General features: G+C 51.2%; 1 protein-coding gene across 1 annotated transcript in view; it reads left to right on the top strand.

Moving 5' to 3' along the window:
• Positions 1-21,302, top strand: part of FAM167A (family with sequence similarity 167 member A) — a 43,415-nt gene that overhangs the window by 5,250 nt on the left and 16,863 nt on the right. The window contains exons 2-3 of the mRNA XM_030312714.2: positions 814-937; positions 13,477-14,269. Coding sequence (XP_030168574.1) covers positions 13,904-14,269 — 366 coding nt within the window. The 5' untranslated portion in view covers positions 814-937; positions 13,477-13,903. The remainder of the gene's footprint in view (positions 1-813; positions 938-13,476; positions 14,270-21,302) is intronic.

The following is a 21,302-nucleotide window of genomic DNA, read 5'->3' as shown; positions in this document are numbered from 1 at the left end:
GCATCTCTGCCTTGTCAGGCGTTTTCACAGAGGAGGACCTTTGCTTTAGACTCCCGAATTTCCCATGGCTAATTCTGTCCCCCCTTTCCCGCTCTGCCCTCTCCCCCACTCCCCATGGGACTCCAGGATTCTCAGGCACCTTTCTCCCTGCCTGTCAGAGCACAGCAGCCCTTTCCCAGGGCCTCACAGCCTTGGAAAGGACACTGTGGCATCGACTCTGGGTGGCCCCGCAGCCCCCTCCCTGCAGCAGCTCTCTGCTTTCAGTGAGACAATAAATTAGATCTGCAGGTCCCTGGAGCCGCGGCCTCTCCCCACAGCAACAGGAAAGCACAACTCTTTCTTGGTGATTTTCTCGGCAACTTCTTGCACTGGGCAGAATGATAGGCAAGGTTTCCACGTTCCCAGCCTTATGTGTAGCAGGAGGCCTGTGCGTCTGCTCTGAGCAGCCGGGAGCAGAGCCCATCAATTATTCAGCATGGACTGAGCACTTTGAATGTGCAAAGGTCTTAACAAGAGTTTTTTTTTATAGCTTCTTGCCTCACTATATCCCAACGACATGAAACAAGGTTTCCTCGTCTTCTAGACAATAGAAGCTCAATTTGAATCAGAGGAAGAATCCAGGCCCAGCCAACCCCACTCACGAAGCTGTGTGACCCCAGACAAGTTTCGTAGTGTCTCTGGTTTGCGGTTTGTCTGTGTGGAACTCTCAGGAAGGTCTCTCAAGCCCAGACCATAATGTGTGGGGGAAAAATTGTAAACTTTTTTTTAAGAGAGTGACTTCAGAAATGTTTGTGATTGTTCTTGTGGTTTCAGGTATGGAAACAGAGAGCAGAGAGCAGAGAGCCCTGAGAGCTTTGAATGATAAATCGAGGTGCAGCCATTAGCACTGGACCTGAGAAACCGAGTTTCACTGAGAGACACTCCCAGAGGAGCGTGGGTAAGTGGGTGGCTTTGCCCCCTACCCTCATGGGTGCAGCTCGGTGACATGGTGACAACCCATGAGCTGCTGTGGTCTAGACTCTGTGCATGTCAAGGGGGAAGGAAGCGTAGAGGCCACAGCACCCAAACTGCAAATTTTGCAGGGGGGAAGCAGAAGCCCGGAGGCGGGGGAGGTGAGTTGCCGCAGTCGCTCGGGATGGGGACAGGGTCCCCGGAGCTGACTCTCAGGCCAGGAACTCTTTTCTCTCCCACCCTGGGCTGGGTCTGTCCAAAATGGTTGTCTCATTCCCGTCTGCCAGCAGCAGCGCTGTGACCCTGGATGGGAGCAGGAAGGTGGAGGGGAGTGAGGAACACAGGCTACTGAGCCTCCCTGCACCTGCTGGGGTCCCAGACTGGGATCCACACCCATCGGCCCGCCCTCCCTTGCCGGAAGCCTCGGGTCCAGGCATCCCAGCTGCCCCTGGGACTGGCCTGGGAGCCACGGTGCCCCCCAACAGAAACACCACAGACGAAAGAAAGGAGTTCTGTCTCTCATGCTCCCATGCCAGGCACTTCACTCAGGTTCCAAGAAGTCAGGTAACTTGTCCAGGGGGGTTTCACGGTCACGCGTGGCAGAACTTTCCTGAGGCTCAAGTCCTCTCACTGCCAGGCCCTGCCCTCAGAAGGGGGCTGTAGCCCAGGAGAGAGCCCCCATGCCGCAGCAGTTTTGCTCACCGGCGTCAACAGAGAGGGACTGCAGTCTAGGTGCTCGGGTCTCGTCCCCCCTCAACTGCCCAGATCAATTTTCTAGGCGAATAAAGCATTGCCATAGTAGTATCCACTTTATCTTTTTTTAATGTTTATTTATTTTGAGAGAGTGAGAGAGAGCATGAGCAGGGGAAGGGCAGAGAGAGGGGGACAGAGGATCTGAAGCAGGCTCTGCACTGAGAGCAGAGAGCCCGATGTGAGGCTCGAACTCACGAACCACGAGATCATGACCTGAGCTGAAGTCTGACGCTTAACTGACTGAGCCACCCAGGCGCCCCCATAAGAATATTTAAATGTTGTTATTTGCCCCTGGGGTTCCTAAGAACCTGGGCTTTGAAACATTGAAACTATATAATGTGTGTGTTCCTATTACTTTTCTACATATGAAGCTACTTTGGGAACATGGTCACAATGGTGGAGTAGGAAAAACTTGGGCTGAAATGGTTTCTTCACTTACCTGTGTATGATCTGTCAGGTAGAGATAATATTATTCCTATCTCAGGCCATTTCAAGGCTTCAGCTAGATGTTTGCACAGTGCCTGGTACGTGATAGCCACCGGAAAATGGTTCTCTTCCCCCTCTTCCTCTTGATTCTAGGAATTTATATATATATATATATATATATATATATATATATATATATATTTAACATTTATTTATTTTCAAGAGACACAGAGAGACAGAGTGTGAGTGGGGAAGGGGCAGAGAGAGAAGGAGATACAGAACCGGAAGCAGGCTCCAGGCTCTGAGCTGTCAGCACAGAGCCTGATGCGGGGCTTGAACCCACCAAGAGTGAGATCATGACCTGAGCTGAAGTCGGACGCTTAACCGACTGAGCCATTTAGGCACCCCTAGGAATTTATATTTTTATTCCTGCATTCAGATAGAGAGAAAATGGCTTCTTATATATTTCTTTTATTTATACAGAAAATACGCAATAAAATTGAACTGATGATACCAAGCAAGTAGCTGTAAGAAGCATGGGGAAGAATTGGAATCAGATTGTGCCTAGACAGATCCCAGTTAGTGTAGGGAGGTGACTTAGTCCCTTTTTGGTGGCAGGGGACAGAAGCCCAGCTTAAATTAGCTCAAGTAAAGGAGAGGATTTATTAGTGCATAGAATTGGAGGTTTACGTCTTTGGGCACTGTTGGGTCAATGGCTCTGAAGATGTCATGTCTCTCTCTCTGTCTCTCCTTTGGTTCTCCTTCCTAAAACCTTATTCCTTCTCAATGCAAATGAGTTTTCTCCATGAGGCTGAGAAGATGCACCTTGGAAACTCCAGGCTGAAAAGCCACCCTATTTCTTCAGATGCCTATATTTAAATCCCATGAAAATATTCAGAATAGCACTGGTTGGCCATGCACACATCCATTGGACCAGTCACTCTTGCCAGAGTAAGGGCTCAAATGAATGTCTAAGTCTGGGTCACATGAGCACCCCTGGGGATGGGGGTGGTGAGCAGGGATCTATGACTCACAGTCCCTTCTGAACACTGAAATGACACAGGAATAGTCCCCACAGAAGGGATGCTGAAGACATTTTTGTCCATCTAACAGGTACATCATAAATGTAACAAATTAATGTGGTCCAAGGAGATAAATGGTCATTATCTAAAACCTAGTTGGTGCAGAAAAGTTCAAAAAAATTTTGTTAGGGGAAGAAGCAATCAGTTCCATTCAGAAAGAACATGTAGAATGAGGTGGTGTTTGAAATAGGCTTAAAGACTTAGCCATAGTCATACATGAGGTCATGGGGGAAGGATAAAACATAAAGTTGAGGCCAGCTCCCCAAGCTACTTGCTCACCAATTCAGACACATTCTGACCTTAAAAGTCTTACCTATGATCTTGCAGAAGGTCTTCTACTGGACAGGTGTGGAGGTAGAACTACTCCAGCTAGAATGTGTTCACCAATTCACAATATCGTCATCCTCAGCATTTATGGAGCACCTACTGTTTGCAGAGCCTGTGTTCAGGACACAAAAGAGAAAGTAACACTCTTCTTATTGAGGAGCTAGACATCTGGTCAGGGAGATGGGACACTCCTACAGTTCAAGGTTGAACAGGCCATTGTGAGCGAGCATGCCAGAAACCAGTGCCGGGAGAATTCAGAGAAAAAATGACCTGGCAGGTGAGGTGTCCTAGAGAACTTTTGAGAGGGAGCAACCCCTCAGCAGAGCTTTAAAGCAGAGCTTTAGTCTTTGTGAGGAGCAGGGAGGTCCCAGGCAGGCCATTCATTCATTCAATAAGTTTATTGACCACCTACTACGTTCTGAGTGCTAGGGGCACAGTAGTGAACAAGATAACATCACTGCCTTCACGGAGCTTACATTCTAGTGGGTGAAACATACTGAACAAGTAAACAAATCAACATATAACATCAGAGTTATATGGAGAGTGATAGCAGCTACAAATTAAAATGAAGGGAGGATATCTCCATAGGATGGTCAGAGCCGGTCAATGTGCGGTCTCTGTCTAGCATTGGAGCAGACATGAGTGAAGTGGGTGCATGAGGTAAGGCAGAAGTCAGTTGATAGAACCAAGGCTGCAGGGCAGGGAGTACAGTCCCAGACTCTTAAAAGACATGGCTGGATTGTCACAGTGGTTTGCTTGCTGCCGGGAGGAGTCATCCAGGCAGCAGACAGACGACTTCCAGGAAGTAGAAAATGAAGGGTTCTTCCAGGTTCTCCCCCTGCAGGTGAGCTGTCCGTAGATCATGGGGGCATTGAGGAAGACCCCACTGATGTGCACACCCCGGATACATCCCCCTTCCTTACCGTCATCCCCGACCACATGCCCAGAACACGCATGCAACAATATAACCCACCACACACACACGCACACACACACACACACACACACACACGCACACACACCCCACACAATGTCCTAGCGCATTTCACCCCCTACCCACCATCCAGTCTCTGCAAGATGTCATTCCCCCATCTCAGGCACCCTTCCAGACACCGACTCAGACCAAGACATGGAATAAAGATGAGCTATGTAGGGCCAGACCAGCGGGTGTCCCCTCCTGCTTCAGTCACCATGGCAACCTCTGACAGGAGAGAAAACACGGGCTTTCTGGCAGCTCCTTGGAGCTCCCTGGCTCCTTTGGGCAGCTCTGTAGGGCGCAGGTCTGTGTACCCCCCACCCCCTCCGGGCCTCTCAGCCTGGGTGTTAGCACTCCTGCAAGTCTGCAGAACACGGACTAGAATTTCACCGCCTGCCTGGGCCACCACCACCCGGAGGTCAGGCCTGAGTGGGGGCCCTGGGCTCTCTGATTAAGATAAGCATCCGGGTTTTATGGTTAAACCTAGCCGGAAAAGCCTGCCTCGTCAAAGCTCCGCCTCCACGTCCCAGACCTCTTGACCCCTCACCCACCTTGGTGGGGGGGGGGGGGTGCGGTGAAGAATTAGCTGCTTTAGAAAAGGAAAGAAATAAATTCAGGTGTGAGTTGTGGCCTGGGCCACCCTTAATTTAAGTTTATTGAACATGCCATCGTCTACCAAGCCCTTTCCTTCACTCTTCCTCTTCTCAGCCTCACCACAGCTCTGCAGTAAGGAGGACACTGCAAGAGCCTCACTTTCCAAACAGGGGCCCTTGTGACTCTCAACTAGAGAAGGGACCACACTGCTCTGAGGGACACATGGAAATGTGGGGAGGGGAGATTTTTTTGTGGTTGTCATGCTGTTTTATGACACTGCTTAGCCCTCAGTTATGTACTTTGTCTCCCCAAATGAATTCTGCATTCCCCCTCATTGCAGTCAGGGCTCTTGGTTGTGAGCGACAGAAAACAGTGTCACCCACGGCCCTTCCAGAACTGGCAGCAGGCAAAGACCCAAGGGAGAAAACAGGGAGAGCCAAGACAGCTCCAAAACACAAAGAGTGGCAGGCACGGCCCTGTGAATTAAATTATTTGCCTGAGACAGACTCGGTGGGGTGCTAGGTTTTTACTCACACCATATCCCCAAAACACTTCTGACTCCAGATGTGTGAGTTTTCCGCACCAAACAACCCTCCGGCTCTCTGCAGGCACCAACTGGGTGTCATCGGATTTAGCTCCGTTTCGACACCATCTAGCTGAAGCTGGTGTCAGATCCTGCCAGGCGAGGGCTCGGTCCCACCAACGGCAGCCACTTCACATGCCAACTGCAAGTCCCAGGCTGTCGCCTGTACTTCTGACCTACTGGCTCTAAGTTGGGAATTGTCCCCAACCCCCACCTCTGATTCACTAAGTTTGCTAGAATGGCTTAGCAAAAAACTCAGGGAAGCATTTGCTTACATTTACCTGCCAAAGGGAGAGGTACATAGGGCAAGGTGTGAGGATGGGGTGTAGAACCCCTCCAGGTGTGCCCCTCCCGAATTTCCATATGTGCACCAACCCCTCTTTGAACTCCTTCAGTTAGGGTTTTTATGGAGGTTCATTAGGTATGCATGATTGATTAAATCACTAGCTGCTTGTGATTGGCTCAATCTCCAATCCCTCCCCTGCCCAGGGCACGGGTGGGGCTAAAATTTCCAACCTTCTCATCAGAGTGGCAAGCAGCCCCATGCTGGGGGCAGGGGGGGGGGGAGGTGCTTTCCAAGAGTCGCCTCATTAACATAAACTCGGGTAGGTTTGAAAGTGGGCTTGTCATGAATAATAAGACACTCCTTTCACCTCTGTGGCTCTAGAGCTACTTCAAGAACTAAGAACAAAACCCAGATATGTCAACAAGAAATATTCTTATGCTCTTATCACTTAGGAAATTCCAAGGGTTTTAGGAGCTCTGTATCAGAAACTGGGGATGGAAACCAAACACTGTATATATTTCTTATTATATGTCACATCCTCCAACAATCCTTTAGCAGGGATGGTCTGGCTAAGAGGATGCTACCTCATCTGCACTGCACAGCTGCCTCCAAGGCTCATGCGGCCACAAATGAATCCTAACCATTTTTCCATCTGGGCCTCACACACACCAGATCCTGAGGCCTGGGTCTGGGCATCTGACTGGCCAGGCTCAAGTCACAGGCTCACACCTGGCTGTCAGGGCACGGGACAGGAAGGAGAGAGGATCTGATCCTCCCCTTCCAGTGAAGCAGAGGTACCCAACCTGCCTGCTGTCCAGCACAAAAGGAGGCACTCCCTGAAAACAGGATAAGGCAAACAAACAAGACAAATACCAACAAATATCCACTGTGTTGTTTTATATTCTTTGTCCAACGCATGCTTATGTTGGTTATAAATGTCAGAAACACAGTTTCTCCCTGTGGTGAGCAAGATGGCCCCCAGCAACCCCAGGTCAGCATGGAACACAGCTGGTTTCTGGATAATTCTGGTACAGAAACCTAGGAGAGTTCTGATTAGCCCAGATTGAGCCAGGTGACCACCTACTCAGGACAGAGGGCATGCCCATCCCGTAGGAAACACACAAAGAAATGCTCTTTCCAGAAGAGGGAAAGGACCCTGGGTAGAAATCACCTCGTGATGCTGGACACAGGAGAGGTCCTCCAGTTACACCTGTGATGCTGGAATGCCCTTCGTGCCAGCTCCCAGTCCTGGTGCTTGATGCAAGACAAAGCTATTCCTGTCTTCCTAGGGCCTGGCAGCCTGCGTCTGGGATTCTGAGGTCAGGGCAGGTCTCATAGGATGGGTGGTGAGGGTACCAGGACCAGGTCCCCTCTGCTTCTCTGAGCCCATCCAGACTGGCTCAGACTTGAGCAAGTATAGGCCACAGTGCACCGGGTGGGGGGCGGGAGGAATCTGTTCTTTTGGCTGGTTCATTCCATAAACATTTATTTTTATTTATTTATTTACTTATTTTTAACATTTTTATTTTATTATTTTTTTTGACAGACAGAGACAGAGCACTAGTTGGGGAGGGGCAGAGAGAGGGAGACACAGAATCCGAAGCAGGCTTCAGGCTCTGAGCTGTCAGCACAGAGCCTGATGCGGGGCTTGAACCCACGAACCGTGAGATCGTGACCTGAGCTGAAGTCAGACGCTTAACTGACTGAGCCACCCAGACGTCCCCATTCCATAAACATTTAGAGAGAGCAGCATGGTGTTAAGTGCTACGTGTTCCAGGATACGAAGCCTGGTTCTCACCCTTGTGAAGCTCAGAGTCCAGTAGAGGAACCATCAGGAAAGTGTCCTGTAGAAGTGCTGTGGCTGGGTTGTGAGCCAGCCCGGAGCTGTGCCGCAGCAGTTAAATCCCAGCTTTCCCCTTCGTTAGTCCTGTGACCTCAGGCAAGCTACTCAACCTCTCTGTGCCTCAGTCTCCTCATCTGTGGAATGGAGACCATGCTAATCCTTGCCTTATAGGGTTGCTGTGATGATTAAATTTGTTAGTACATGTACAGCTCCTAGAACAATGCCTGGCGTGGTCCGCTCTGAGTAAGTGTCCGCTAATGTTGTGATGACATAATTGTTTCTCCGACATGCTCTCCTTGCATCCCAGGCACACGCAGCTTGGGCAAGTCAAGGAAGACTTCTGGAAAAAGAAAACCCCTGAGCAATGCGGGGTAGAAGGAAGGGAAGGGTGTTCCAGGCTGAGGGACCGGCTTGTACAAAGCCACGAGGGTGCCAGGGAACGTGGTAGTCACTGGGACAGGGGTGTTGGAGAAGAAACGGAACAGTTCTGGCAAAGAACCCCGGACTGGAAGGGCCAGGCACGAGTCTGGGGATCCAGACAGGGAGAGGGCGGCTTCTGAGTTTTTCAGAACGGAGAGCAGTAAGGAGTGGGAGCCACCAAACTACCCAGGCTCATACTACCTTCACCCTTGAGAGAGACAGAGACAGAGAGAGTGGGTTAGCAGTCCCTGTACCCTTCCCTGCCCACGGAGTCCATCTAGGAAGTGGGTTTGAAAGTCGTCCAAGTAAACAGATTAGGTCATAACGAGACCAGGTCATAATTGGCTGAATGACTGAGCTGCACCCACCTGGCTCCTCCAGTGGCTCAGGAATTAGCTTAAGGCGGGCACAGCCTCCTTCGTGGCAACCACGATGGGCCAGAGTGAGCCAGGAGCGTGTTTGAGCAGCGGTCTTCCTGTGCCGTGTACGTCCCCAGGCGCTGGCATGTCACCGCCCAAAAAGGCTGATGCGCCCCTGAGGCCTGTCCTCTGCTGCGGGGAGTTTCATGTTCCCCTGCAGCCGGGTGGCCCGCCTGGCAGGGCACGCCTGGGCCTGGTGGGGTTAGGGTCTGGCCTTGTTCTTCTGGGTGCATCCTCTGGCTTCCCTCCTCCTTGGGCTGTCTGCCTTTGCAAAGCTCAGAGTGAGAGAAAATGTGTTCCTCGGAGCAGGAAGGACTTAGGTTAGATGTAAAGAAAGCCTGTTTGCCCAGGTGTCAGAGGCTTCTTCCTCCCAGGGCCTGCACTCCAGAGTCCCTGGTTTGTCCCTACTGCCCTTTCAGACCAGAAAGCTGTCCAGTGCTGGCCTCTGCTCCCCTGCACTCGGCTGGCACCTCTCCACCAGCTCAGCATCCACTAAGTGCCCACATCCCTGGAGTGACTTGAGTGGGTGACCTTCCGGCTCAGCTCGCGGCAGCCCAGCTGGAGGGGAGGGACAGCTCCATATGGGGCTCTCAGGCACCAGGGCATCCAGAGGGTGCGCTCCCTGGGACAACGTCTGATGACCAGGAGACCGGAGAACAGATCCTTTTTCAGCAAATCCTCACCACCTGGATGTGCTGGGGGCATAGGAAGCAGGCTAGGGCTCTGTCCCTGCCTGCTATATGCGACAGGGATGTAGTGATCCCAGGATGAGTCCTTGACTCAGATCTCTCCACACCCTACACATGCCTCAATGATAATAATAATCCTCAGGTGGGTACAGCTCTTCAAAGGTTGCAGAGAGCTTTCATGTACAATCTAACTGATCCTCCCACCATCCTCATAAGGCCGGTGGGGGTAAGAAGCACCCTTGTACAGAGTAGGAAACTGAGGCCGAGAGGAGAGAGCTGAGCCCATGCACTGGGTTTATGGGTAGCAGATCTGGGACCAGGGCTGAGGTATTCAGCCCCCTGCCCTTGCTCTTACCAAGTGGATAACACACTGTCAAGGCTGGATCACCCCCCGGGGATCCTGAGCTGTGGACAGGGGTGTTTAAAATATGAGCAGGGAGGGAAGGGAGTGGGGATACAGAGTGGTGTTTTCCTAAGCTGGGCTGTTTTTCTTCCTGTCACAGGCCTGCTAGTCACCGCCGCATGGGGAGAATCTGAGCAGGAGCCCTGAACCTCTGGGGGGAGGTGGGGCCGGCTGACTTCATCTCAGTCGGCTTCCAGGGAAGGATGTAGGGTGCAGGTCAGGGACCAACAGGGTGACTGCTCAGTGCAGCGCAGAGGGGTTTATGTGGTAATCTGACTGATGTAGCACTGATAGCTCTCATCATCTTAGGTATAATATTTTTTTGCGGGGGGGGTCGCCTGGGTGACTCAGTCGGTTAGGTGTCCGACTTCAGCTCAGGTCATGATTCCACGGTTCATGGGCTGGAGCCCCGTGTCGGGCTCTGTGCTGACAGCTCGGAGCCTGGAGCCTACTTCGGATTCTGTGTCCTGCTCTCTCTGCCCCTCCCCCGTGTCCATTCTGTCTCTCTCTCTCTCTCTCTCTCTCTCTCTCTCTCAAAAATGAATAAGCATTAAAAAAAAAAAAGAATATTTTTTAAAGTATAACTTTGTCTAGGGCTTACTGTATAGCAGGTACCATGAAGGGCTCAGTATTTGTTACTTTAGTCCTTGAAATGACTCAGGAAGTGGACATTATTACCCTCAGGGCCGGCTTCATGAGCGAGGAACCCAGGCAGCCCCACTGGGCCCAGGCTTGTTAATGCTCTCCTGTTGCCATCTTCAAATTCTTAGTACTTTTTTAACAAGGAGCTCTGCATTTTCATTTTGCGCCAAGCTCAGCAAATTACGTAGACAGTCCTGGTTACCCCCGCTTCTTAGAAGAGGACACAGAAGCACAGAGTGGTTGTGAAGGGACGGGTCCAAGATCACAGAACTGGGCCCCTGGGGGGGGGGGGCGTCTAACCCCAACGCCCACACCGTCTGGAGTGGAGAGGCCGACCAGAGTCAGAAGTCTGTGCTCAAGTCCCACTGCTTGGGACTCTCTGTGGTCATGGGTGACTCACTCCATCCCTCCCAGCCTCGATTTTCTCATTTGTGAAATGGGATGATCCCCTCTGATCTTCGGGGCCATGATGAGGCTTGAGGGAGAGGATGCACACGCACACGAGTAAGCTCAGAGGATCAAAGGATCATCACTAGCTGACTCACAGCGCATTGGCGTTCCTGTTGATGCCTCCTCCAAGTCATTCTGACACCGTCTTCACGGGCCTTCCCTGTGAGTTAAGAGAAACTCCCCCTGCCCTTAGAGGCGGCCACATAAAGTCATCGAGTCCTAGCTGTTTCCCACCCCAAAGGGAAGACCCTTCCTTTACAGGTTCTCCCTCTGGCCACGGATGCCCCTGCCCTCTGCGGTGAGTGTGCAGCTCGGGGAGAGAAAAGGGGGACTTGGAATCCACATGGTCTCCTAACACAGCTGCAGTGTGGGGAGTGCTGCTCATGGTTTGTCTGCAATTAGATCCTCTCCAAAAATCTTCACTGGAAATAATCAGAGCTCCCCTGTCAATGGAGAGAAGTCCTATAAGGTAGCGCCGCTCAGAGGCCCGCTCTGCAAAGAGGCAGAGGTGTCTGGGAGGGGCTGCCAATGGGTCTTTAGATTTGGAGAGAGATTCTAAAGAAGTCTGTGTGACCTTGAGGCTGCCCAGAAACACCCTTAGAGAACACCCCATATTTGCAGAGCAGCTAAACCTGCAGAAAACCTTAGTCCCATCAATCCCCCAAACCTCGGAGGTGGCTATTAGCACCCCCATTTTATAGGCGGGGAAACTGAGGCTCAGCAAGCCTGATAGCACCTACAGCTAGGCCATCTGATCCTTAGCCTAGTGTTTCTATCTCAAGACCAGTGGTTCTCGACCCTGGCCACTCACTCACATCACCTAGGGAGCTTTACAAATATGTGATGCCTGAGTCCCACCCCAGAGCCCCTAGGAGTGGGGCCTGGGGAATCCATTTTGGTGGAAGTTCCTCAGGGGTTCCCAACAGTGTGGTTAGAGGTGAGAACTAGGTTTCTCCGCCATTAGTTGGGGTAGAATATTTCTCCTCATTCCTCAGGGATGTCCCAAAACGGGGGCCAGGCTCCGAGCAAGGGGAGGGCCGCTAGATTTCCTTAAGTCACATCACGTTGCAGGTGGGGATTGTAGAAACAGTCCAGAAAGACAGCAATCTCTCTTCTTCTTTTTAAAGTTTATCTTGGGGGGTGGGAAATGAGTGGGGAAGGGGCAGAGAGAGACGGGGACAGAGGATCCAAAGCAGGATCTGCGCTGAGAGTGGAGAGCCCGACGCGGGGCTCGAACTCACGAACCGTGAGATCATGACCTGCGCCGAAGTCGGACACTTAACTGACTGAGCCACCCAGGCGCCCAAGCACCTCGAGTGTCTCCATCGCCAGGTGGGAAAGAAGCCCCACGTCCCCCCTGGGGGACTGAGCCTGTGTTTTGATTTCCCCCTCCCCAATTCTCTGCCTCCTCCTGTGCCTGCCCACCCACAAACCCCTGCCCAGTTCCCATCATCGAGACAAGTAATCAGAACTCTTTGTTTTAGTTTTTCTCCTTGCAGAGATCTTTTTAGGCGCACATAAGTCAATAAAAAATCTGTCCCTTCCCTTCCTCTTCACACCAACAGTGTGCTCTCCAGACTATGAGCGTCCCGTTGTGTTTTTTTCATGTAAGCTTTGTCTTGGACATCGTTCCGTGCCAGTTTATTCTTTCTCTGCATGCCCTCTGCACACAATTTTAAAACTCCCCTAAGAGCCAAAGATTTCTCTCCCCCGTCCGAGTCAAATGCCCTGCTCTGATGAGCCCATCGCCACTTGCTTGGACCTTGTGGGCACAGGGACATGGCTGGGAGACTCTGACGCCTGGTTGCTTCCCTACCGTGCGCTCTGACAGGAGGCAAGAGCCTCAGCTCAGACCACCTCTCCAGAGTTGGGAAGGCCAAAGCAGATCAGAGAGCCACAGCCTTGTCCATAAGGCTCTGCCGTGTGGGCATTTCAGGTGAATATTAGACCCATCTTTCTAGAACGGTGAGTCACAAGCTTGGCTCGGTTTAGTAATCCTCCTTGAGTGAGGTCGGTCTTCCCTCCTCTGCTGCAGGTTTATTTGCTTCCTCCTCTGAAGAGGTGAGGTAAGGTGTTGTTCTTGGAGGAAGAAGCTGAGAGTGTGTAGTAAGACCTGAAAAAGCCAGTGGACGGGGGCTGTGGTGGGCAGGGTGGGGCAGGGTCAGCGGTCCCGGAGGCGGCACAACTGGGTCTGCCTGGGGACCCACAGGTAGCCGTTGCTCAGAGGAGAGACCTGAGCCTTCAAAATCCGACCACCCAGCCTCGTCCTTGCTAATCCCCAGGAGATCTCTGGTGAGTCATAGACCTCTCAGAGACTCAGGTTCCTTGCGTGTAAGATGGGGACAAAAAGAAGTAACCACAGACTTGTGGTGAGGATTACAGGAGATAATGGAGGTGGAATCGTTTCATAAATGGTGAAACACTGTACAGAGCGTTGATTCCTTATTAACTTCTCTGCATTTGAGTTAAGGCTTTGAAGTTGCCTCGCTTCTAGTCCCGAGCCAGTAATCAGCAGCCTTGTCACCTAGCCTCTCTGAGCCTCAGTTTCCCCTCCTGAGGACCTCAGGAATGAGGCAGGCCTCCTCACAGGGGAGGAGGGACCCGTCCTGACATCGTTTCATCCTTCCTGCAGGGCCTCCCACCAGCAGCAGCTGCTCACCGCCTGCCCTTCCCCTGTGGAGGGAGCCCAGTCCCGCTTCCCTGCCAGTCTCTGATCCTCCTGTGCCTCCAGAACTGACAGATCTTCTTGGCAAATCTGCCCCCCAAAGATTCCTGCTACCGCTTGTCTATTCCTGCCTTTTGTGAAGCATGGCAGCCACGGGACTCCGGGAAGAATCTTAAATCCTGAACCTCCACAGCCGCTCTGGAGGGAGCTCTGCGTGGCTCATCCACAGTCCCTCTCGGCTCCGGGAGCTGCTCGCATCCTAGCGATGCCCTCAGGCGCCTTCACCCCAGCTGGATGAGATCATTCCAGAGCTGGACCGAGCCTTGCCACCCACCAAGATTTCCGCAGCGCCCCCCACCACCTCCCATGTCTGGCTCCCCCAGCAGACTCTAGAATGTCCGTGCCCCAGATCCAAGTAGAAGAAATGGTAGGTGGGGAAGAAGAGCCTGGAGCCGCCCTGCCTCCCGATGACCACCTCAGGAGCCTGAAGGCCCTCACGGAGAAACTGAGGCTGGAGACCCGAAGGCCCTCCTACTTGGAATGGCAGGCCAGGCTGGAGGAGCAGACGTGGCCCTTCCCAAGGCCAGCTGCTGAGCAGGGGGAGTGTGGAGAGGAGGAGCCCTCATCCCCCCAGAGAGAGCCCGGGCAGCATGCCCCACGTAACGGGGGTGCCAGCCGGGCTGCTGGGCCGCAGCCCGCCGGGAAGCTGGAAGGCTTTGAAAGTATCGACGAAGCGATAGCCTGGCTCAGGAAGGAACTGGTAAGTGGGTGCCCCTCCAAGAATCCCCAGAAAAGATGCCTCTCTCTCTCTCTCTCTCTGTCTCTCCTCTGTGTCTCTCTTCATCTCTCTCTGTCTCTCCCCCTATCTCTATCCCTCCCAATTGCATATCTGTCCATTTTCCTGTTACCAAGGGTAGACCTCATTACTGTGCGGTTACGTGAGGTCCGCGTGCCAGTCAGCCCCTCCTCACAGGTACTTATGGAGGAAGCAAGTGTGCCCTGCGACCCCCACCTTCTCCATTGCCCCCTGGAGCAGAGTCCCATACTTTCGTCCCTGGACCCCTAAGGGTGTTCCTGGAGTGTGATGCCCCTCCTCTCTGAAACCCTCCTACCCTCCATCCAGCCTGGGGCTGGTGGCTCCTGAGAGCGCTGTGCTGGAGTGCAGGGCTGCGTGCTGGGGGGCTGCTGTGAGTGGTTCAGGTTCAGCCCAAGGTGCTCCGTTCCTACTGAGCAGTGTGTGAAGAACTGCCCAGGGGGTGGCGTGGCTGATCAGGCCTTGGCTCGGCAGTGAAAACTCTGGGCTGCCCCCATCCCCGCCCCCCAGGATGAGTGGGAATCTGCCCAGAAGTCAGGATGAGGGTGGGGCTGGGGGAATGCGCATGAGCAACAGGTATGTTTGGGGCGTTCACAGCTTGACCTTTTCTCTGCCCACGGGCACAGCAGGCTCCCATCAGTGGCACCTCTGAGCAGGTGAGAAAGGGGATGGTGTTCACAGCTTTGCACCCATAGCCCAGGGGAGAATCACTGGTCCAGGCATGATGCCAATTGTCCCCATAATCTCAACTCCTCTGCCTCCTCATCACCTGTGGCCCAGGTCACACCTGTCCCGTCAGGCCACTCTGGCCACAGGTGAGCCAGCACCCAAGGGCCAACTGACTTCCAGAGCCACTCATAACTCCTGCGTCAACAGGGTAGGCGGAGGCCTGCCTGGTTTGTTCTGCAAAGTCCTGAAAAATAAATCCCCACTGGGGCCTGGAATTCCTCATGGGGTGAAGTAAATAATTGGGGTAGGGGGAAGTGAGGATCAGGGACTCAGGTGTCTGATTAATTGGAAATCTTTTTTTGGTTTTAATCTTTAATGATGAAACTGCTTCTCAAACACACCATTCCGCTGTGCCTGTCCTTAGTAACTGGAGTGTGAGCTGGCTTGTGTAGGAGGCAGGCCACCTGTGGATTCACACTCTGTCTCTGGGCACTCCACTGCCGCTGGGTACCCACGGGGGCGTGGGGGGCGGTTAACAGGTGAGGAAAGAGAGACACGCAGTGGCCAAAATGGCCCATGGAAGCTAGTCTTTAAATTCCTGAGGCTGAACTGCTTTAATTTGTTTTCATAAAGAGAACAAAAATATCCCCATCAATCAAGGATTCAATTACTTGGCTTTGGGTCCATTTGAGGTTTCATGGCTTCTGGGAGTGGAGGCTTTTGCTTTCTAAATAAATTTAGCATTCTTTGTGGGCCCCCCTTTGGGGCGGAGATTAGAGAAGGAATTCCCTGTGTGTAAACCAGTAGGGAGTTCTCTAGAACTTGTCCTCCTTGTCCTCTAGATGAGAGAGGTGTCTCTCAACCCCAGCTGCATATTAGAATCACCTGGGAAGGCTCAAAACGTCCCAGAGCCTAGACAGGCCTCAGATCAATCAAATGAATGTCAGTGGGGCGGGACCCAGGCATCAGTAGATTTTTTTTTTTTTTTAATTTTTTTTTTCAACGTTTATTTATTTTTGGGACAGAGAGAGACAGAGCATGAACGGGGGAGGAGCAGAGAGAGAGGGAGACACAGAATCGGAAACAGGCTCCAGGCTCTGAGCCATCAGCCCAGAGCCTGACGCGGGGCTCGAACTCCTGGACTGCGAGATCGTGACCTGGCTGAAGTCGGACGCTTAACCGACTGCGCCACCCAGGCGCCCCCATCAGTAGATTTTAAAGCTCCCCGGGTGCTTCCAAACTGCAGCCTTGATCGAAAAGCATTGCTACAGATGAGCAGGCTGTGCTCCTTTTTCTTGCCCAGCCATTGCAAACCAAGTAGCATGAGTGCCCTTGCCAGCCTGTGCTGAGAGAGGGCAGGTGGGCCAGGTGAAGGACAACCACGGGTAACGTAGAGAGCAATGCTCTCTCTGTAGGCAGAGAGAGACGCGCTAATTGTCAGGACTAACTTGGCTGCCGAAGGCTGTCTTAAAGAAGTACAGGGAATATCAGCATTAAATAGTGCTTTGTATTTGTGGTATTTTCTTTTTCCTTTTTTTTTATATACAGTGTGGTAGGCGTTTTTTTTTTTTAATTTTTTTAATGTTTGTTTATTTTTGAAAGACAGAGAGAGACAGAGTATGAACGGGGGAGGGGTAGAGAAAGAGAGGGAGACATAGAATCGGAAGCAGGCTCCAGGCCCTAAGCTGTCAGCACAGAGCCCGACGTGGGGCTTGAACTCACGAACTGTGAGATCATGACCTGAGCCGAAGTCGGATGCTTAACTGACTGAGCCACCCAGGCGCCCCATTTTCTTGTTTTAGTTTTTATTTAAATTCCAGCTAATTAACATGCAGTACAATAGTAGTTTCAGGTGTAGAATCTAGTGATTCAACACTTCCATACAACTCCCGGTACTCATCACTCACAGCAAGTGCATTACTTAATCCCCATCACCTATTTAACCCCTTCTCTCTGGTAACCATCAGTTTGTTCTCTAAGGTTAAGAGTCTGTTTCTTGGTTTGCCTTCTCTCTTCTTCTTTCCCTTTTCTTGTTTGTTTTGTTTCTTAAATTCCACACATGAGTGAAATCATATGGATATTTGTCTTCCTCTGACTGACTTATTTCGCTTAGCATGATACTCTCTAGCTCCATTCACATCATTGCAAATGGCAAAATTTCATTCTTTTTGACGGCTTAGTAACATTCCATTGTCTATGTATATACCGTCTGTTCTTTATCCATTCATCAGTCAGTGGACACTTGGACTGTTTCCACAATTTGGCTATTGTGGATAGTGCTGCTATAAACATGGGGATGCATGTACCCCTTCAAATCTGTATTTTTGTATCCTTTGAGTAGATAGTACTCAATCCTAGGTCGTAAGTAGTTCTATTATTAACTCTTTGAGGAAACTCCATATTTTTTTCAAGAGTGGCCGCACAGTTTATTTGCATGGTATTTTCCACCCTCCCCACCGTTTCTCTGTGCTAATGGGGGTGGGTAACAGTAATCATAATAATAACAATTCTGAGATTTGTCACCAGATGAGTGTTTATTGTGTGTCAGACACTTCACATGCATTACTTACCTCTTTGGATTGTCACATCACTTTCCTGTTAACCCCGTGTTACAGAGGAGACGACTGAGGCTCAAAGAGAAATGTGGCAATAAGCGAGAGAGTAGAAATTTGAACCGTGGCCCGACTGGTTGCATTGTCCATGCTTTTCTTAGCCACCATACTACATAGGATCTTCCAAAGACAATTGATTTTGCTTTGTGATTCCTGAAAATGTGTGTTCACAAAGATGCTAGCAGTCAACAGAATGCATGGGAAGGGGAGGGCGGGGGAAGAAACCAGATTGAATGGGAGTCCGGTCCTCCTGCCATTATTACATCAGAACTGTGTGATGGCCATTATTGTCTCCATTTTACAGATGAGTAAAGTGAGGCTCATAGAAGTCAGATGCCCTGCCTAGGATGATATGACTCGTAAGTGGCAGAGCCAGAGCGTGAACTCAGCCTTTACCACTGAGAGTAGAGGGCTATGGGGAGAGAGGCAGGAGGTGAGGCAGGAGAGGCGGCCCTCCCGCAAAGGGCCCCTTGGGCATGCTGAATCAGCAACGACAGGGGTGCATTTGTGTTCCAGAAATCACTCTGGAGCACCTCTTGGAGCAGTGACTCCCAAACTAATGTACACGCAGATTGCCTGGCTCTCTTGTTAAACTGAAGATTCTGATCCTATTGGTCTGGGATGTGGGTCCATGATTTCAAATTTCCAACAAGTTCCCAGGAAATGCTACACTGTTGATCCATGGACCACACTTTGAGATCCAAGGACTGAGAGGCATGCAAGACTGAGGCCAGGGGACCAAGAAGGGACTTTAGAGGGAAGCCCCAGGGATCCCCAGGCCTGCACCCCGAGCCGTGCTGCTGCCATAACCACCTTTATAGCTTGGGGCTCAGCCAGTAAAAGGGCCCCTGAGAAGGAAGTCCCAGCATCCCACACTGAGCTGTCCGAGAACCAGATTCCATCAGATTGTATGTCTGAGGTCAAAAGCAGCTCAAATGCAGACTGGCAAGCCAGCTTGAACGTGCACTTCTGCCCGCTTATCTTCGGGGATTAAATAGTAACAAAGGCTACTTGTAAAATCCTTGGACTGTTGAGCAGAGTTCAGCGTCTGAACTACAAACCCATTCTCACATTTTAAAAATTTTAGTCAAAATAGTAATCTCCATGCCATTTGTTTTCCTAATTCGTCATCTGTTAAGTCATTGAAGATGTCATTAAAAATTAACCTGTTTTCTGAACCCACTGAAAGTGGGTTCAAAAAACCTTTGTTTTATTTTAAGCCCGGAATTAAGTTTTCTCTATACCTGGGCAGGCTCTCTCTGCCAGTCTGTCAGGCTTCTATGCAAATTTGTCTTTTCTCTCGATGTGGCCAAGGTCACAGACTAAAAAATCTGTAATTCAGTCAATCAGGCCGCTGATTTCCCTACATGATGCCAGACCCTCAATTTGATGGAAGTTTTGGCTCAGTAGTGGGTTTGTGCCCAGGAGAGGGCAGGCCTGAACAGCCCTATGATCACCGCAGGGCTGTCCCGGGAGCAGTTAATAAACTCAGTGAGGCTTTGTTGTCAATGTTGACTCTTCTAGAGGCAGACCGTGCTGGGTCTGGATGGACGGACTAGTCCACCCCCAGCCTCCTGCGAGGCCAGCTCAAAGGCAGAGAGTGACTGCCTGAATATTATTTTCAGGGCAAGAAAGGATCCTAAGAGCTCCTTTGGGGGTACACTCTTCCTCTCCAATTTCACCACAGGGAAAATGACAAGTCATCCTTTTTTTTTTTTAAATCTGATTTTTTTTTTTTTTCAACGTTTATTTATTTTTGGGACAGAGAGAGACAGAGCATGAACGGGGGAGGGGCAGAGAGAGAGGGAGACACAGAATCGGAAGCAGGCTTCAGGCTCTGGGCTGATGGCTCGAACTCACGGACCGCGAGATCGTGACCTGGCTGAAGTCGGACGCTTAACCGACTGCGCCACCCAGGCGCCCCAAATGACAAGTCATTCTTGACATGCTCCGGGGATCTGGAGGCAGGGCACACGTTTCCTTCAGGTTGCTGTGTTGGAGGATACAAGGAAGGTGGAGATCCTCAAACCCCATTGGTGTTACCCCTCCCAGCTAGAAAGGCCTGGCCCTTGGCTTTCCAAGTATCCAGGGACCCTGTGGCCTTCTGACTATGGCAGGCTCTGTGTTTGCAGGAGACTGACTCAGACGCCAGTCAAGTGGCCGTGGTGCATCTCTGCTGGTTCCACACTGTTCGTGTTGCTAGCAAGTCCCAGCTTCTGGCGTCTTGCCTTTGGGGAGGCCTCGCGAGGTGGCCAAGTGGCCTAGTGTGGGGGCATTCCTTCAGGAAAGGGTGAGCTGGGACGAGCCTGAGCCTGACGCTGTGGGACTCAGCTCTCTAGCTGAGTCTGGAATTCAGAACATTTCACAAACCTCTCCGACTGTGCTTGGTCCCAGAGCTTGTAGCACAAGCGGAAAGGGGACCTTCCCTTCTGCCTTCTCTCGTCAACCCTGCTAAAATGTTCTCGTCAACCCTGCTAAAATGTTCCCCTTGCCAACCTGAAAGAGAAAGAAAAGGGAGGAATCTTCTCTTGGCCTGTGTGGTGCCCAAACTAAAAACAAAACAAAACATTCCAGCTTCCTAAAGGGTTGTCTTCGTGGCAAGAATCCTTGGGCGCTGGCAGATCTTTTTTTTTTTTTTTTTTCAGCTTCATGCAGGTGTTTGATCCCTGCAGAAAGCCCCCCAGAAAGGTGTTTATGGTTGTTAGAAAAAGGGAAGAGGAACCTGACAAGTTTTAATAATTCTAGGGCCTGCCGTGGCAGGTGGCAGGAGGTCATGGACCTGAACTCAGCTGGGCCCTCTGTGGCCACAGCTTGATTTCAGCCTCTCCTGACTAACCCTTTCTTGCCTGTGCTGCCTGCTTGGCAAGCACATGACTGGTGTGTCCCAGGCACAGCTGACAAGGCCGGGGTTATCCATTTCTGCTGAGCCATACAGCCGAATGGCAGTTCAAACTCACGAAGCATCTTCTGGTGACACAAAGTGAGAAATGTGAAAGTGAAGCCACAATAATGCTTCTAGGGAACATCCAGGGAGCATGTTATGGTCCCCAAAGCACTTTTATGTACAGTATCCTGTGAGAAGGCTTGGAGGTATTTGCTATTCCCATTTTACAAAGGAGAAGACGGAGGCTCAGAAAGATGATAAGCCTGAGACCAGAGAGGTTAAGGGACTTAACCCCACAGCCATATAATGCAAGGGCATGGCCAAATGAAGACACAGACCCACATCTCCTGGATCTGGATCCAGGTCACTCACCTTGTACCTTGTACCAGATATAGGTACTCACGTTCAGTGCCCTAGTCAGTGGGACCAGGAGCTGTCAGAAAGCCTGTATTTCAAACCCTGCTTATTACATGTGTAAGCAGGACACATGTAAAGGGTTACAGAAAGTTATTAGCAATGCCTCATAATCACCCTTATCCGGGACTGGGGCAGCTGTGGCCATTCTGTGATAAGGATCATCGTTTGCTCACAGCCATCCAGGGAGGTGCTGGCTGAGCTGGGGTTTGAGTCACAAGAAGTTTCTAGTCCGAGGGTTCCTTTGCCCAATTCTAAGTCTTCTCCATGTAGCTGGGGGCTTTCAGCCCGTCCGGCACGAACAGCCTGCAAGAGAAGATTCTGTTCAGTTAATCTGGCCACATACTGGCCCTTCGGTGGTTATTAAAGTATTTGTAAACAAAGGCACCAGCAAAGGAAA

The sequence above is a fragment of the Lynx canadensis genome, chromosome B1, assembly GCF_007474595.2.
Source record: "Lynx canadensis isolate LIC74 chromosome B1, mLynCan4.pri.v2, whole genome shotgun sequence".
NCBI classification, from domain to species: domain Eukaryota; kingdom Metazoa; phylum Chordata; class Mammalia; order Carnivora; family Felidae; genus Lynx; species Lynx canadensis.
This window is presented reverse-complemented; position numbering and strand designations above follow the sequence as displayed.